This window comes from Xyrauchen texanus, chromosome 11, assembly GCF_025860055.1.
Source record: "Xyrauchen texanus isolate HMW12.3.18 chromosome 11, RBS_HiC_50CHRs, whole genome shotgun sequence".
Classification (NCBI taxonomy): domain Eukaryota; kingdom Metazoa; phylum Chordata; class Actinopteri; order Cypriniformes; family Catostomidae; genus Xyrauchen; species Xyrauchen texanus.
Genome location: NC_068286.1, coordinates 479,408 through 497,565, shown reverse-complemented (window position 1 = coordinate 497,565; position 18,158 = coordinate 479,408). Strand labels below are relative to the sequence as shown.

Below are 18,158 nucleotides of genomic sequence, written 5' to 3'. Positions count from 1 at the left end.
AAACAATTAAATCTCGTATAATAAAATCACTGAATAATCTGATATTTACATTTCATGCCTTTTTATCAGTCTCTTAAAATAAATACAAATATAAAAGTAAACCGTAACACCTCTGTTGCTTATTTTATTCTTCAGTTTTTTATTGTGTTATATTCTTAATTATTGTGTTATTTCCTCCATGATTGTATTTTATTTCTTTGTTTATTTGATTTCTAATGTGATTCAGTGTTGTAGTACCGCGGGTGTCCGCAGGTGGCAGAAAAGAGCGCCAGTGTTCGGATGTTCAGGGACAGAAGCAGTGCTGATAGCGGAAGCTGCACATGTCAGCTCGGTTTGATGAGGATGATGGACCCGCTGGAGGCGGTTCTGGATGAAGTGGCTCTGGAGGGTCTGGACGGCATCAGTGTTCAGACTCTGTGGTTGAGGCTTCAGACGCGTCAGCCCGTGTTCGGCATGAATCTGGACCCGCTCAGTAAACAGTTCCTCTGGAGCGCAGTGAGCCGAACACCTGAGATCCGATTCTATCTGTCGCCCGAGCCCAGAATACCCGTCACCATACACGACCGGTCAGTCTGTTGCTATAGTAACACTCACTGTTCTTACGGTTCAACTATTCGAGATTCATAATTAATCATTTATTATTAATAATCTGGTTTGTCAATTGCCAGTCTGACAGTTAAAGTGATGTTTTGTTGAAATAATAGGAATAAGGAACGGTTATCTGGTTTGTACTGTAATCCCAGAACATACAGAATGTTCTCATAACGTTAGTTTATGGTTTCCATTTGGTCATTTTTTTTAGGAACAAATTCAAAAGTTTATGAACCAGATCAAAGAGATGATCTAGTAAAGTTATGTGTTATTATATGAGTTTAACAGAATAATTATTGCAAGTGCTTTTATAAAATTATAAACTTCACATTTCTGCCTTTAAACCGTCCAATAATTGGCCGCGTTGACCTGCATTGTAAGAGTCTCTGGAACACACACTTGTGCTTTTTTTTTTTTTTTTTTAAAGAGGAACGAGTCGAAATTAATTTCTGTGGTTATCAACATTGACACAAATACTGTCGATTGATCTGAACTTGTATTAAACCGCAATCATTCCTTTAATAAATCAGGACTTGTGCATGTAAGATTAAATAATCAATGTTTATTTAGAGTTGACGCTCGTGATGGAACAGAACGTTGTGAACATTGACTGTCTGTGTTCAGGTTTGTGGAGGTGGATCATAACACTGGCATTCATAAGATGCTTGAGGCCGACCCGGAGGACGTGTACCCGATGAGCGTGGTGACCGACGACCCGGACGGCATCCAGGGCTCCTGTCTGTACTACAGAGAGCGCACGGACATCACGGACCAGATCAGAACCGCTGAGCTCAAAGCGCTGGTGACGCTGGAACAGGCCCAGACCCGGTGAGACACGCTCAAGATGATGCGCAGGCTTCACGTCGGGTGACACACTGACGGACGCCGCTGTGTTTTTCAGGTGGGGTGAGAAACTGGTGATGGTGGCATCTCAGGATGTCCGTTATCGAGCTCTGATCGGGCCGGAGGGGAATTCTGAGCTCAAGCTGCCGGACACGTGCTACTGTATACTGGAGAGACTGGGCCGGGCCCGCTGGCAGGGCGAACTACAGCGAGACCTGCACGTACGTGTGTTCAGGTATGTTATACACTGCACACCAGTGAAAGCTGACAGAATAGATGATGTAATAACGTGAGGTGTGTTGTGATTGGTCAGAACGGATGCAGGTAAGATGCATTATCTCAGGAGGACTCTGGACAGAAACAGAATGATCACTTTACAGCCACACGTCATGCGACTGCCATCAGGAGGACAACAATATTCACTGCTGCTGCTGCTCAAACGATTCCACGTGGACAGGTATCACTCACACATGTGCGTGTGTTTAATACTCGTGTATGTAATGTGTGTGATGATGTGTTCTCCTCTGTCAGGAGGGGTAAATATGATATTCTGATGGAGACCACGTCTCAGATCCTGTCTGAGCTGCCCAATAAGATTGGCATCATGGTTAAAATCAGAGGGCAGCTGGTCAGTTTAACTCTCATTTCACATTTAAATTCTTCAAACATTCAGTGTTGTGATTATGTATGTGAATGTTTATTTGATGTCTGTTTTGTGTAGCGTGTCAGCGAGCGCACATTCAAGCGTGTGTATCAGTACATGACTGCAGCTAAGCTGGTGTGTGTATTGAGTGTTCCTCTGCAAGAACTCAACACCGTCGGAAGACCCGTCAAAACACAACGAGGTCAGAGACCACACAAATACTCCTCTAACATTACCACAACATTACTACAGCATCAGACATTACCACAATGTTACTACAGCATCAGACATTACCACAACATTACTACAGCATCAGACATTACCACAATATTACTACTGCATCAAACATTACCACAACATTACTACAGCATCAGACACTACCACAATATTACTACTACATCAGACATTACCACAATATTACTACAGCATCAGACATTACCACAACATTACTACAGCATCAGATATTACCACAACATTACTACAGCATCAGACATTACCACAACATTACTACAGCATCAGACATTACCACAATATTACTACTGCATCAAACATTACCACAACATTACTACAGCATCAGACATTACCACAACATTACTACTGCATCAAACATTACCACAATATTACTACAGCATCAGACACTACCACAACATTACTACTGCATCAAACATTACCACAATATTACTACAGCATCAAACACTACCACAATATTACTACTGCATCAAACATTACCACAACATTACTACAGCATCAGACATTACCACAATATTACTACTGCATCAAACATTACCACAATATTACTACAGCATCAGACACTACCACAATATTACTACTGCATCAAACATTACCACAACATTACTACAGCATCAGACATTACCACAATATTACTACTGCATCAAACATTACCACAACATTACTACAGCATCAGACACTGCCACAATATTACTACTGCATCAAACATTACCACAATATTACTACAGCATCAGACACTACCACAATATTACTACTGCATCAAACATTACCACAACATTACTACAGCATCAGACATTACCACAATATTACTACTGCATCAAACATTACCACAACATTACTACAGCATCAGACATTACCACAACATTACTACTGCATCAAACATTACCACAATATTACTACAGCATCAGACACTACCACAATATTACTACAGCATCAGACATTACCACAATATTACTACAGCATCAAACATTACCACAATATTACTACAGCATCAGACATTACCACAACATTACTACTGCATCAAACATTACCACAATATTACTACAGCATCAGACACTACCACAATATTACTACAGCATCAGACATTACCACAATATTACTACAGCATCAAACATTACCACAACATTACTACAGCATCAGACACTACCACAATATTACTACAGCATCAGACACTACCACAATATTACTACAGCATCAAACATTACCACAATATTACTACAGCATCAGACATTACCACAACATTACTACTGCATCAAACATTACCACAACATTACTACAGCATCAAACATTACCACAATATTACTACAGCATCAGACATTACCACAACATTACTACAGCATCAGACATTACCACAACATTACTACAGCATCAGACACTACCACAACATTACTACTGCATCAAACATTACCACAATATTACTACAGCATCAGACACTACCACAACATTACTACTGCATCAAACATTACCACAATATTACTACAGCATCAAACATTACCACAATATTACTACAGCATCAGACATTACCACAACATTACTACAGCATCAGACATTACCACAACATTACTACAGCATCAGACACTACCACAACATTACTACTGCATCAAACATTACCACAATATTACTACAGCATCAAACATTACCACAATATTACTACAGCATCAGACACTACCACAACATTACTACTGCATCAAACATTACCACAATATTACTACAGCATCAAACATTACCACAACATTACTACAGCATCAGACACTGCCACAATATTACTACAGCATCAAACATCACCACAACATTACTACAGCATCAGACATTACCACAACATTACCACAGCATCAGACACTACCACAATATTACTACAGCATCAAACATCACCACAACATTACTACAGCATCAGACATTACCACAACATTACTACAGCATCAGACATTACCACAACATTATTACAGCATCAGACATTACCACAACATTACTACTGCATCAGACATTACCACAATATTACTACAGCATCAGACATTACCACAATATTACTACAGCATCAGACATTACCACAATATTACTACTGCATCAGACATTACCACAACATTACTACTGCATCAGACATTACCACAACATTACTACTGCATCAGACATTACCACAATATTACTACTGCATCAAACATTACCACAACATTATCAGACACTACCACAACATTACTACAACATCAAATATTACCACAACATTACTACAGCATCAAAACATTACCACAACATTACTACAGCATCAGACGTTACCACAACAGTACTACAGCATCAAACACTACCACAGCATTACTACAGCATCAAACACTACCACAACATTATCAGATACTACCACAACATTACTACAGCATCAAATATTACCACAACATTACTACAGCATCAAACACTACCACAGCATTACTACAGCATCAAACATCACCACAACATTACTACTGCATCAGACATTACCACAATATTACTACAGCATCAAACATTACCACAACATTACTACAGCATCAGACACTACCACAACATTACTTCAGCTTTATGGCAACTTTACTTCAACATTACTACAGCATTACTTCAGCATTACTCCATCCTTAACATTACAGCATTACTACAACATTATCACAACATCATCACAACATTACTACTACATCTAATTGTACTGCACTCGCTCAGTAGTCTCTCGTGTGATTGGTTGTTAGGCACTGATGTGTATGTCCGCTGTCTGAAGCTGCTGAAGCCGTATGGACAGAAGGAAGTGGAGGAGGATGAGGAGGATGAGAACAATGATGAAGAGGGTGATGCGATCGTGAAGGGGAGTGATCATGCGGTGCCTCGTGATATCGAGCGTGACATGATCACACAAGCCTACGATATCGGTACAACTTTATTAAGAGTTTTATGTCTCTTTCAGATAAAGATTAAACTTATATCTGTATTCACTGTAAATATTGAGCAGTACAGTGTGTGTTCTGACTGTTCTCTGCACTGTGATTGGCTGCTGCAGTGGTGTCGACCGGGACTAGAGGGATCTCTCAGTCAGTGTTGAGAATGAGACTCAACATCGGAAAACTGGAGGGACGAATGATCTGTAGATTACTGCAGCGAATCAATATGATCAAGGTATGAAATCTCACATTTCACCACATAAGAAAAAAACATTATTATTTAGCATAAAAGCCTATTTTTAGGGCATTATGATTGTTTTTATAATACTTTTATGTGTGTGTCTCAGGGTTTTATGGTGGATGAGGGGCGTCAGAGAACCACTAAATACATCAGCAAACACTTTGTGGAACAGAGTCAACTCAACGTGAAGTTCACTAAAGAACAAGAGCGCAGCAAACACCTGCGCACCACACACCTCACACAACCAGAACCCCAGAACCAGCCAGAACTGGATCCAGAACCGGAGCAGCCCATGAAGTTCTCGGAGGAGGTGCTGGAGGGCAGTTCTGAGGGGCAGGAGGCACAGACGAGACTCCAGATACCCCTGCAGCCCAAACAGTCCAAACTCAACAGCAAGAGTGAGTGACAAGAGCCAATCACGGCTCAGGGAAGTTTGCGTTCTGCTCCGCTTTAAAAGTGGCGTCTCATGTCAACATTTTTGTTGTTTTGCGTTATTCAGAAAAGCCTTCATCTTCACCTCGAGTGGGCGGAGCTAAGTCCTCACAGAAGGCTAAATCGCGGCAGAAAACGGATGATTCGTGCCCCATCCCAGCTGACCATGCCCCCTGTATGAGTGCCAGCCAATCACATGTGGAAGACGCACCACCGGTGATAGAGGTGTTCACAGAGGTATGTGTGAGTCCAGCAGGTTTGTGTGTTTCTGTTTCACACATGATTGACGGTGTGTTTCTGACAGGAGATGAAGAAAGCTGAAGTTCACGAGACGTATCGACTGCTCAAACGCAAGAACATGATCATCGAAGCCGTACGCTGCAGCAAAGTCATCGAGGGCTTTTACTCGTAAGATCCTCCTCGTACTCATGCACTCGTGTGTTAGCATCCGTGTGTGTTTAGTGTGTGTGTGTGTGTGTGTGTGTGTGTGTGTGTGTCAGGCTGCAGAAGCTGCTGACTGAAGAGGAGAGGAAGGATGGAGTGAACTCTAAAGTGTGTAAGAAGAGTATAATGAGACTGACACGCATGCTGTCTCGAGAGGGACTTCTCAAACTCTACCAGACCATAGTCATACAGGACGGGGTGCACAGGAAGGTACAAACACAACACGCAAAAACAAAATGCTTTTGTTTTCAGCACACTTAACATCTGTAAATATTTGTATGAACATAAAAAGATTCAAGAACTAAGACATAAACTGAAGTTTCACAGACACGTGACAGAAATGGAATAATGTGTCCCTGAACAAGGGAGGTTCACTAAAGTAACTGTCAGTATCTGGTTCAGCTGCATTAAGTTCTGCAGTGCATCTCCTCCTCATGGACTGATGTGCCCGTTCTTCCACCAAGACAAACTCAAGTTCCCGGACATTTCTGGGGAGAATGGGCCTAGCCCTCACCCTCCGATCCAACAGGTCCCAGACCTGCTCAATGGGATTGAGATCCGGGCTCTTCGCTGGCCATGGCGGAACACTGGCATTCCTGTTGTGCAGGAGATCACGCACAGAACGAGCAGTATGACTGTTGGCATTGCCATGCTGGAGGGTCATGTCAGGATGAGCTGCAGGACCACATGAGGGAGGAGGATGTCTTCCCTGTAACACACAGTGTTGAGATTACCGGCAATGACAACAAGCTCAGTCTGATGATGCTGTGACACACCGCCCCAGACCATGATGTACCCTCCACCTCCAAATCAATCCTGCGTACAGGCCTCTGTGTTACGCTCATTCCTTCGGCGATAAACTCGAGTCCGACCATCACCCCTGGTGTGACAAACCAGTCCTGTCTGGTCCAGTGAAGGTGGGTTTGTGCCCGTAGGTGGCGTTGTTGCCAGTCCTGTCTGATCTAGTGAAGGTGGGTTTGTGCCCGTAGGTGGCGTTGTTGCCAGTCCTGTCTGATCTAGTGAAGGTGGGTTTGTGCCCGTAGGTGGCGTTGTTGCCAGTCCTGTTGTGTCCAGTGAAGGTGGGTTTGTGCACATAGGTGGCATTGTTGCCAGTCCTGTTGTGTCCAGTGAAGGTGGGTTTGTGCCCATAGGTGGCATTGTTGCCAGTCCTGTCTGGTCCAGTGAAGGTGGGTTTGTGCCCGTAGGTGGCGTTGTTGCCAGTCCTGTCGTGTCCAGTGAAGGTGGGTTTGTGCCCATAGGTGGCGTTGTTGCCAGTCCTGTCGTGTCCAGTGAAGGTGGGTTTGTGCCCATAGGTGGCGTTGTTGCCAGTCCTGTCTTGTCTAGTGAAGGTGGGTTTGTGCCCATAGGTGGCGTTGTTGCCAGGCCTGTCTGGTTGAGTGAAGGTGGGTTTGTGCCCGTAGGTGGCGTTGTTGCCAGGCCTGTCTGGTCGAGTGAAGGTGGGTTTGTGCCCGTAGGTGGCGTTGTTGCCAGGCCTGTCTGGTCGAGTGAAGGTGGGTTTGTGCCCGTAGGTGGCGTTGTTGCCAGTCTTGTCTGGTCCAGTGAAGGTGTGTTTGTGCCCGTAGGCGATGTTGTTGCCAGTCCTGTCTGATTTAGTGAAGGTGCGTTTGTGCCCGTAGGTGGCGTTGTTGCCAGTCCTGTTGTGTCCAGTGAAGGTGGGTTTGTGCCCATAGGTGGCGTTGTTGCCAGTCCTGTCTGGTCGAGTGAAGGTGTGTTTGTGCCCGTAGGTGGCGTTGTTGCCAGTCCTGTCTGGTCGAGTGAAGGTGTGTTTGTGCCCGTAGGTGGCGTTGTTGCCAGTCCTGTCTGGTCGAGTGAAGGTGGGTTTGTGCCCATAGGGGGCGTTGTTGCCAGTCCTGTCTGGTCGAGTGAAGGTGTGTTTGTGCCCGTAGGTGGCGTTGTTGCCAGTCCTGTCTGGTCGAGTGAAGGTGTGTTTGTGCCCGTAGGTGGCGTTGTTGCCAGGCCTGTCTGATCCAGTGAAGGTGGGTTTGTGCCCGTAGGTGGCGTTGTTGCCAGTCCTGTTGTGTCCAGTGAAGGTGGGTTTGTGCCCGTAGGTGGCGTTGTTGCCAGTCCTGTCTGGTCTAGTGAAGGTGGGGTTGTGCCCATAGGTGGCGTTGTTGCCAGTCCTGTATGGTCCAGTGAAGGTGGGTTTGTGCCCATAGGGGGCGTTGTTGCCAGTCCTGTCTAGTCGAGTGAAGGTGTGTTTGTGCCCATAGGTGGCGTTGTTGCCAGTCCTGTCTGGTCCAGTGAAGGTGGGTTTGTGCCCGTAGGTGGCGTTGTTGCCTGTCCTGTCTGGTCCAGTGAAGGTGGGTTTGTGCCCGTAGGTGGCGTTGTTGCCAGTCCTGTCTGGTCAAGTGAAGGTGTGTTTGTGCCCGTAGGTGGCGTTGTTGCCAGTCCTGTCTGGTCCAGTGAAGGTGGGGTTGTGCCCGTAGGTGGCGTTGTTGCCAGTCCTGTCTGGTCCAGTGAAGGTGTGTTTGTGCCCGTAGGCGATGTTGTTGGCAGTCCTGTCTGGTCGAGTGAAGGTGGGGTTGTGCCCATAGGTGGCGTTGTTGCCAGTCCTGTCTGGTCTAGTGAAGGTGGGGTTGTGCCCATAGGTGGCGTTGTTGCCAGTCCTGTTGTGTCCAGTGAAGGTGGGGTTGTGCCCATAGGTGGCGTTGTTGCCAGTACTGTCTGGTCCAGTGAAGGTGGGGTTGTGCCCATAGGTGGCGTTGTTGCCAGTACTGTCTGGTCCAGTGAAGGTGGGGTTGTGCCCATAGGTGGCGTTGTTGCCAGTCCTGTCTGGTCCAGTGAAGGTGGGGTTGTGCCCATAGGTGGTGTTGTTGCCAGTCCTGTCTGGTCCAGTGAAGGTGTGTTTGTGCCCGTAGGCGATGTTGTTGGCAGTCCTGTCTGGTCGAGTGAAGGTGGGTTTGTGCCCGTTGGTGGCGTTGTTGCCAGTCCTGTTGTGTCCAGTGAAGGTGGGTTTGTGCCCGTAGGTGGCATTGTTGCCAGTCCTGTCTGGTCCAGTGAAGGTGTGTTTGTGCCCGTAGGCGATGTTGTTGGCAGTCCTGTCTGGTCGAGTGAAGGTGGGGTTGTGCCCATAGGTGGCGTTGTTGCCAGTCCTGTCTGGTCTAGTGAAGGTGGGGTTGTGCCCATAGGTGGCGTTGTTGCCAGTCCTGTTGTGTCCAGTGAAGGTGGGGTTGTGCCCATAGGTGGCGTTGTTGCCAGTACTGTCTGGTCCAGTGAAGGTGGGGTTGTGCCCATAGGTGGCGTTGTTGCCAGTACTGTCTGGTCCAGTGAAGGTGGGGTTGTGCCCATAGGTGGCGTTGTTGCCAGTACTGTCTGGTCCAGTGAAGGTGGGTTTGTGCCCATAGGGGGCGTTGTTGCCAGTCCTGTCTGGTCGAGTGAAGGTGTGTTTGTGCCCATAGGTGGCGTTGTTGCCAGTCCTGTCTGGTCCAGTGAAGGTGGGTTTGTGCCCGTAGGTGGCGTTGTTGCCTGTCCTGTCTGGTCCAGTGAAGGTGGGTTTGTGCCCGTAGGTGGCGTTGTTGCCAGTCCTGTCTGGTCGAGTGAAGGTGTGTTTGTGCCCGTAGGTGGCGTTGTTGCCAGTCCTGTCTGGTCCAGTGAAGGTGGGGTTGTGCCCATAGGTGGCGTTGTTGCCAGTCCTGTCTGGTCCAGTGAAGGTGTGTTTGTGCCCGTAGGCGATGTTGTTGGCAGTCCTGTCTGGTCGAGTGAAGGTGGGGTTGTGCCCATAGGTGGCGTTGTTGCCAGTCCTGTCTGGTCTAGTGAAGGTGGGGTTGTGCCCATAGGTGGCGTTGTTGCCAGTCCTGTTGTGTCCAGTGAAGGTGGGGTTGTGCCCATAGGTGGCGTTGTTGCCAGTACTGTCTGGTCCAGTGAAGGTGGGGTTGTGCCCATAGGTGGCGTTGTTGCCAGTACTGTCTGGTCCAGTGAAGGTGGGGTTGTGCCCATAGGTGGCGTTGTTGCCAGTCCTGTCTGGTCCAGTGAAGGTGGGGTTGTGCCCATAGGTGGTGTTGTTGCCAGTCCTGTCTGGTCCAGTGAAGGTGTGTTTGTGCCCGTAGGCGATGTTGTTGGCAGTCCTGTCTGGTCGAGTGAAGGTGGGTTTGTGCCCGTTGGTGGCGTTGTTGCCAGTCCTGTTGTGTCCAGTGAAGGTGGGTTTGTGCCCGTAGGTGGCGTTGTTGCCAGTCCTGTCTGGTCCAGTGAAGGTGTGTTTGTGCCCGTAGGCGATGTTGTTGGCAGTCCTGTCTGGTCGAGTGAAGGTGGGGTTGTGCCCATAGGTGGCGTTGTTGCCAGTCCTGTCTGGTCTAGTGAAGGTGGGGTTGTGCCCATAGGTGGCGTTGTTGCCAGTCCTGTTGTGTCCAGTGAAGGTGGGGTTGTGCCCATAGGTGGCGTTGTTGCCAGTACTGTCTGGTCCAGTGAAGGTGGGTTTGTGCCCATAGGTGGCGTTGTTGCCAGTCCTGTCTGGTCCAGTGAAGGTGGGGTTGTGCCCATAGGTGGTGTTGTTGCCAGTCCTGTCTGGTCCAGTGAAGGTGTGTTTGTGCCCGTAGGCGATGTTGTTGGCAGTCCTGTCTGGTCGAGTGAAGGTGGGTTTGTGCCCGTTGGTGGCGTTGTTGCCAGTCCTGTTGTGTCCAGTGAAGGTGGGTTTGTGCCCGTAGGCGATGTTGTTGCCGGTGATCTGCCTTACAACAGGCCCACATGCCCTCAGTCCAGCCTCTCTCAGACTATTGCGGACAGTCTGAGCACTGATGGAGGGATTGTGCATGCCTGGTGTAACTCGGGCAGTTGTTGTTGCCATCCTGTACCTGTGCCGCAGGTGTGATATTCGGATGATCCTGTGCAGGTATTGTTACACGTGTTCTGCTACAGCGAGGATGATCAGCTGTACTTCCTGTTTTAGTCGTCTCACAGTACGGACATTGTGATTTATTGCCCTGGCCACATCTGCAGTCCTCATGCCTCCATACAGCATGCCTAAGACACGTTCATGAAGATGGGGATCTTTCTTTTGGTGTTTCTCAGAGTCAGTGGAAAGGTCTCTTTAGTAACTCTTTAGTTTTTATAACTGTGACCTTCATTGCCGACTGTTAGTCTCTTAACGACCGTTCCACAGGTGCATGTTCATTAAGAGTTTATGGTTCATTGAACAAACATGAAAACATTTTAAACCATTTACAATAAAGATCTGTAAAGTTATTTGTATTTTTACAAAATTATTTTTCAAATACAGTGTCCTGAAAAAGGGACGCTTCTTTATTGCTGAGTTTATATACAACAACACGTGTTAAACACGTAGCATATGTCTCTCTCTCTCTCTCTCTCTCTCTCTCTCTCTCAGGTTGAGTTTGTAGTCCATCCGTCTGTCACTCCTGACGATCCGCTGCTGAAGAGCAATATTGAACAAATCCGCTTGCGCATGTCCAGCTCCGGATCTGCAATTCAGTGAGAATAAACGCTGCACCCACAAAACACAAATCTAAATACTTGGTTCTGGAAGTATTGGTTCTAGAGTGATTTCATCAAATCCTTCATGAAAGAGTTCATGAATCCAAACCACCGGCTCTGAGGTGAATCACAACATTACTAACTTTGATTTGAAGCACAAAGACTGTGTACTTAACAACTTTAATGAGGAATGAGCTACAATCCCATGATGCATTTCCAATTAGTGTTGTCACGGTAACAACATTTCAGTAGTTTGTAGGATACCAGTGAAATTTCACTGTTTCTGTTTGCAATTTCAGTTTCCCAGTATAAATGTGATAATGTGCTATTGAACACACCCGTTTAACCTATTGAGTGTCCATAATAAACAAATAATGTTTCCTTCAAGAGATTCTCTATCAGGGATGCATTGCTGAAGTGTTTTGCACCCTACTGGAATCTGTTATTCTTTACCAAATCCTGTTTTTAATTATTATTAGAGCACCGATGGTGCGAGCCGTTTATTATCATTTCCCAAATGAATCGCATGAATCAAACTTTGCACCCGCATCAGAACTGATGAAAATGTACATCTGATTTGGGTTTCAGAATGAGGTGTGGCAAAATGGCTCGATAGCGCCACCTACAAACTTTCAACGAAGCAGCCTTCAAGCCACGTTTCGCCTACACGTAAGAAAATCGGTATACATGTGTAACATGTCAACACATGCAAAAAAGTCTCTTGGACCCATGCCCTAAACCCAACAGGAAGTCAGCCATTTTGATTTATCTCTTACATTTTTGCTCTGTTTTTGCCATTTCCAGGCCTCGTACTTTAACAAACTCCTCCTAGAGATTTCATCAGATCAACATTATATTCGGTCTGTCTAATTTAAAGGCCTTGGCGATGATACATTACGAGTTTTCTTTGAACGGCGTGTCCATAGCAGTCTGACATATTTCCATGTTTCGCCATGAAACAGGAAGTTGTTATAACTCAAACATAAAATGTCCAATCTGCTCCAAACTTCACATGTTTGATAAGAGTCCCGGCCTGAACACTTCTATATGCCAATATTCGGTTATAGTCATAGCACCACCTACTGGCTACAGGAAATGACATGTTTTACACTGTGATACACTCTGAACAACAATTAAGTGCTAAAAAATTGGAGTGACATTCCCCTGGCACAGCAGCCCCAACGGCACCAGGGTACGAGGGCCCATTCATCACTGCTTACAGCTTTAATTATTATTTTTATTATTATTTTCCAGAACTCCCGGTTTTATTATTACAGTTAATATTATATTTTACTATACAGTTGTTATATATTTCTGTCACAATTTCTTCAGTTTCAGGGCTCTAGTTTATATTCTGAATCGTGCTTTTATTATGACAGTTATTTCTTGCCTGAATCTTCACTTTCGGGTTAAACGGGTTGCGTCACGTCTGACATGTCTTTACACTGGCCTTGTGTTTGTGTTTTAGATTACTGGTGTTTGTGGTCATTTTTTTTAAATTGTGTTACTTTGGTCAACTCTGTTGCTTTAAAAGTGGTATAAAGTTGAGTTGAGATTAAAGCGCACATGCTGTGATTTACTCATATAAATATATATTTTACCTGTGCTGCGTGGTTCACAGTGGATTAGTGCTCTGCTGTGTCATCTCGCACAACATGTTTGATTCTCAGTGTGTATGAGCGGTCGATTTAAAGTACGCAGCTCATCCACAGTAAGATTGAAGCCTTTAGCGGTTTAATAAATCACACTAAGATATGTCACGATTTTAGTTTGATTAATTGTCCATTTAACTGGAAGGAGTAGCGGAGCACACGCTCCAAATGAGCATTTAGTAGTGTGTCATTCATCCTGCGCTGGTACCGGATTTAGTCGGTGCTTGGTATTTCAGAAAATCTGCAGTTTTTTATTTTAGTATCGACTTGGTACCAAAGTAACGGTACTTTTGACAACACTATTGCCAATGATGTAATCCAAATAAAAACAATAATGAAAATATCAAATGATCAATTTAAGTTGTTGTGGCAGGGCGGAGGGTGGGGTCATGATCATACACACCCGGTCCCTTGTCAGGCTAATCAAGCCTCCGAGAGGGATAAAGGCCGACTGCAGGGGATTGTGCGGGAGAGAGAGATCGTTTACGGCCATGTGTTTGTGTCTTCTGTTTAAGTTACCGTAATTTCCGGACTATAAGCCGCAACTTTTTTCCCACGCTTTGAACCTCGCGGCTTATACAATGACGCGGCTAATATATGGATTTTTCCCGCTTTCAAATATTATATATATATATATATATATATATATATATATATATAAAATAAAATAAAAAAATTGACCACACCCCGCTGCCACACCGTGTTTCGTTAAAGCCTGAGTAAAGTTCATTTGTTTTAATGTACCGGTAGGCACCTGCGGCTTATAGACACGTGCGGCTTATTTATGTTCAAAATAATATTTTATTTAAAAATCAGTGGGTGCGGCTTATATTCAGGTGCGCTCAATAGTCCGGAAATTACGGTAATCGTTAAAATATTATTTATGTCATCAAGCCGGTTCTCGACGCCTCCTTTCCGTTGAACTACGTTACAGTTGTTGATTAAAATATTGTGATCAAAGCGAATATATCAGTAGTTTGAGAGTGTAGGGAGAGCGACTCGATTCATTCACAGTGCATCATGGGAGTGGGCGGAGCTGCAGAGCTCTTCTCTGATTGGTGGATCTCTCTTTAGGATTATGGGTAGTGTAGTTCTTTAACAGGAATTCTGCTACGAAACATGATTATTTAAAAATGAAGTTGAAATAACGCAGACTGATATGTTCAACAGAAGCACATAACATCCATGAACAACCTCAGAGCTCACGCTAGTCTTTAAAGATTTAGAAGATATTATACTTCCAGAAGCAGAATGTGTTTGATGTTGTGAATACTGCTGACTCTGCATTACTGTAAGTGTTGAAGTGTCACGGGTGTGTTTGTCAGGACCGAGCCGCAGACGGTCAAGACAAAGAAAAGTTCAAAGGATGCAAAGGACAAAAAAGTGTCGGCTTCTTCGCGGCCGTCTCATTGTGGTGCTCCAAAGAAGATGGAGGAGAAGATGGGCTTCAAATCGCTCAAAACATTCAGACCTGTCCTCGGTAACGCATCTGTTTTCACAACATGACATCCCCGAAGAACATCCTGTCCTGCAGTCTCATGAACATCACATTCAGTGTGTGTGTGTGTGTGTGTGTGTGTGTCAGTTCCAGGACTCGGCCGCTCTTTGGGCTTCCAGCCGAAGATGCCTCGCTTGCGTATCGTTCACGCCTTCCTGTGGTACCTGATTTATGGACACCCTCTGAGAAGAGCAACACCTGCTGACCCTGACCCCCAGAAGCAGTGTGACCTCAAGACTGCCTCACCCGCCATCACAGACGGACAGACGGAGGAAGACGCCAGTGCGACGGATGCAGGACAGTTCAAGGGTGCGTTGAACACCAGCCGTTGAAGTAAATGACATGAGTGATGTTTATAATGTCCGTCTGTCTCTCTCTGTAGTGTATGTGAATGCGTGTAACTGGAAGAGGTTCGTTCCTCCGATGCCCGTACATAATGACTTCGGATATGGATGGGCGCTAATCAGTGATGTTCTCGTATCAATGCCGCTCAGTGTGTTAATGCAGGTCGTCCAGATCAACTATAAGGTACACACTCTAATAACTGTATTATTGAAATACAGCAATGATTTAAGTGTTTGGAGCGGTCATGTTGTAGTAATGTTGTGGTTATGTTGTTTTTAGATTGAGGGTTTGGAGCAATATTTAAATGATCCAATAAAGCAACATTATCTGATCAGATTCCTGCCTGCAGAGATGAAGAGACAGCTGCTACACAAGAGGTAAACACAATATTAACATTAGTGTGCACCAGAACCGTTAGCTGTGACGGTTATTGGTCAGGACTCTGGAATAAAGAACATTTATTTATTTATTTATCTCATGATGTCGTTCCCTCACACAGGAAGTACATCTTCAGTTTTCACGAGAATCTGCAGCGCTTGTGTTTCATGGGTTTGCTTCAGTTCGGCCCCCATGAGAAGTTCATGGACAAAGATCAGGTGCGCACAGCACACACACACACACACACACACACACACACACAACTCTCCTTACAGTCGCAGGATTGTCACTCGAGTGTTATGTGACACATATATTTGTGTTTGTGTCAGGTGTTTGTTTTTCTGAAGACAAAGGCCACGATCTTGGACACGACAGTGTGTGACCCGCACTATAATATGGCCATTGAGAGCATCCATCCGTTTGAGAGAAGACATTATGTGTTCAACAGCTCACAGAACGTGGACAATTACTGGTTTGACCTGCTGTGTGTGTGTCTCAACACGCCTCTAGGTAAAACACACACACACGTGTTATCAGTGATGCGTTTGATTGGTGCTCACAGACTAACCGCCACACCCATCATGAACAGACACATTGCTGCTTTAATATAGCAGCATAAATCTAGCAGACTTGATTTTCAATGTTTAAAATAGTTGCATTGTCATTTATATCACTAGACTTTGTGTTATATCATTCTGGTATTAATTATAATTAAGAAACCAATCAGCACATCTGTGATGGGGTTTAAATATAAATAGGCTCTGAGGTCGCAACACATTTTGGGGACTCGTCCGGGATAATATATAATATGTTTTGTTTGGGTCAGAAAAGCCGCAGTAGAGTTATAACGCATCACTCTTAATCAATGTAATTTTTAAAAATAATATTTCATCTTGAAAGAGCGCCACCTGTATATCAATGTTGGTACAGTAAACAGATACAGTCATTTTGAGTAAAAAAAAAAACATAATTAGAATGCTTAAAAACTGTATCGGTTTGAAACGAGTACAGAATAATGTGTTTTATTCAAAAACATTTCCGAATAATCAGAGTTCGCTACACTATTAGCTACTAGCAAGAAGTAGCTAAATACATTGAAGCGATTTAGGGGAGGTAAAATCTGAGCTCCGTGTCTAAACTCTGTGTGTGTGTGTGTTTTTAGGTGTAACTCGAACGCGCCCTAATGTAGGTAAGGGTGAGGCGGAGTCTGATGTTGCCATGGGAACAGAATGCAGCGTCAAACTGCAGTACATGTTACAGTGAGTCAGTCGCTGCTGCTGATTGGTTCAGGCTGGGGGTGCTGTCGTCTGATTGGCTGATGTCATGTGTTTTTTCGGTTGCTAGGGGCAGCTCTGTTGTGGTGGATGACGGTGTTACCCCGGGCGACGGGCAGGGCGCTGGAGGACTAGACTCCACCTTCTTTGGTCATCTGAAACGCAACTGGTCGTGGACCAGTCACCTGGTGAACACACACACACAGGTAAATCATTTTAGGATATAGCAAAAAGAAAATTCTGGATTAAAACCATTCATTAATTTTAACCAAAAGCCACAGCGGCTTTGACTTTCAGTTTCTATTAAGACGGGTTCTTTTAAAGCTGATTCTGTGCATTAATAAAGTGTGTGTGGAACTAATGTTGTGTTCATGTGTGTTGATTGTCAGAACGCTGATTCTAAAGGGAGTCACACCGTCAGACTGAGAAACCTGCTCCCCAAACACCTTCCACCTAAACCTGCCACAGGTAACGGCAGAACATTCGGGCTAAATTGCATGTTTATAATGTAGCTACACTAGTAAATGACTGATATTTGATTGTCTGAAAGGATGGCCAGAGATGGTGTAATCAAGGTAGTTCAAAAGCCATAATGTGAATTCTGATCAATAGGTTGCGCTGTCACGAATGTTAAAACATTACTGAGCCTCCTTTTGATATCATGACATCAAGTTCAGCGATGCTCTACACAAAAACTATTTGGTGTATCCAAAAGCTTTTATTGACTTTTGCCAGCATGGTCTGACGATGACCTCACCCAAATTAGGGGAAGATCGAATGACTGAGTAGGAGGAGTTTGGAAAAGAACATTGTCGATTAAATTAAGAATGGTGGACAGGAAGTATGGCCGACCATGGCAAAATTGGTATCTATGTACTGAATAGAGGAAGTGTAATTCATCAAAAGTTATAAGCATTTTTAAACATTTCGTTATATTTGTTGACCACTTTGTGGCGCATGCCTAAAACTTCTTCGGTACCTTCAGGACATGGGGGTGATGACACATGCCAGGATTTATAAAGATACGCACTATTGGGTGTGTCTGCAACTGTTGTGGATCGCTCGAGTCTGCAGGAGTCTAAAGAAAGCAGTCTTTTGACAATAGAGGAAATGAATTAAAAGTCAAAATGTCATTTAATGACCGCAATGATTCATTACAATAGACCAAAGCGTTGCGGAGATATTCACGACTGGCTGTCTGTGGGATTCATTGAAGCGTTATCAAAAAG

The 18,158-nt window shown here is 44.8% G+C and overlaps 1 protein-coding gene across 3 annotated transcripts in view; it reads left to right on the top strand.

Annotated features, from left to right (window-relative positions):
- The first annotated feature begins 313 nt into the window (after nucleotides 1-313).
- Nucleotides 314-18,158, top strand: part of LOC127651384 (general transcription factor 3C polypeptide 1) — a 30,930-nt gene continuing 13,085 nt past the window's right edge. For all 3 annotated transcript variants that reach the window (XM_052137172.1, XM_052137171.1, XM_052137170.1), the window contains exons 1-22: nucleotides 314-566; nucleotides 1,216-1,419; nucleotides 1,493-1,669; nucleotides 1,748-1,891; nucleotides 1,966-2,062; nucleotides 2,156-2,279; nucleotides 5,032-5,208; nucleotides 5,337-5,452; nucleotides 5,565-5,856; nucleotides 5,958-6,127; nucleotides 6,195-6,298; nucleotides 6,391-6,544; nucleotides 11,676-11,779; nucleotides 14,760-14,914; nucleotides 15,020-15,241; nucleotides 15,315-15,460; nucleotides 15,557-15,654; nucleotides 15,777-15,873; nucleotides 15,985-16,165; nucleotides 16,818-16,914; nucleotides 17,000-17,135; nucleotides 17,319-17,397. In XM_052137172.1, coding sequence (XP_051993132.1) covers nucleotides 337-566; nucleotides 1,216-1,419; nucleotides 1,493-1,669; nucleotides 1,748-1,891; nucleotides 1,966-2,062; nucleotides 2,156-2,279; nucleotides 5,032-5,208; nucleotides 5,337-5,452; nucleotides 5,565-5,856; nucleotides 5,958-6,127; nucleotides 6,195-6,298; nucleotides 6,391-6,544; nucleotides 11,676-11,779; nucleotides 14,760-14,914; nucleotides 15,020-15,241; nucleotides 15,315-15,460; nucleotides 15,557-15,654; nucleotides 15,777-15,873; nucleotides 15,985-16,165; nucleotides 16,818-16,914; nucleotides 17,000-17,135; nucleotides 17,319-17,397 — 3,304 coding nt within the window. In that variant the 5' untranslated portion in view covers nucleotides 314-336. The remainder of the gene's footprint in view (nucleotides 567-1,215; nucleotides 1,420-1,492; nucleotides 1,670-1,747; nucleotides 1,892-1,965; nucleotides 2,063-2,155; nucleotides 2,280-5,031; nucleotides 5,209-5,336; nucleotides 5,453-5,564; nucleotides 5,857-5,957; nucleotides 6,128-6,194; nucleotides 6,299-6,390; nucleotides 6,545-11,675; nucleotides 11,780-14,759; nucleotides 14,915-15,019; nucleotides 15,242-15,314; nucleotides 15,461-15,556; nucleotides 15,655-15,776; nucleotides 15,874-15,984; nucleotides 16,166-16,817; nucleotides 16,915-16,999; nucleotides 17,136-17,318; nucleotides 17,398-18,158) is intronic.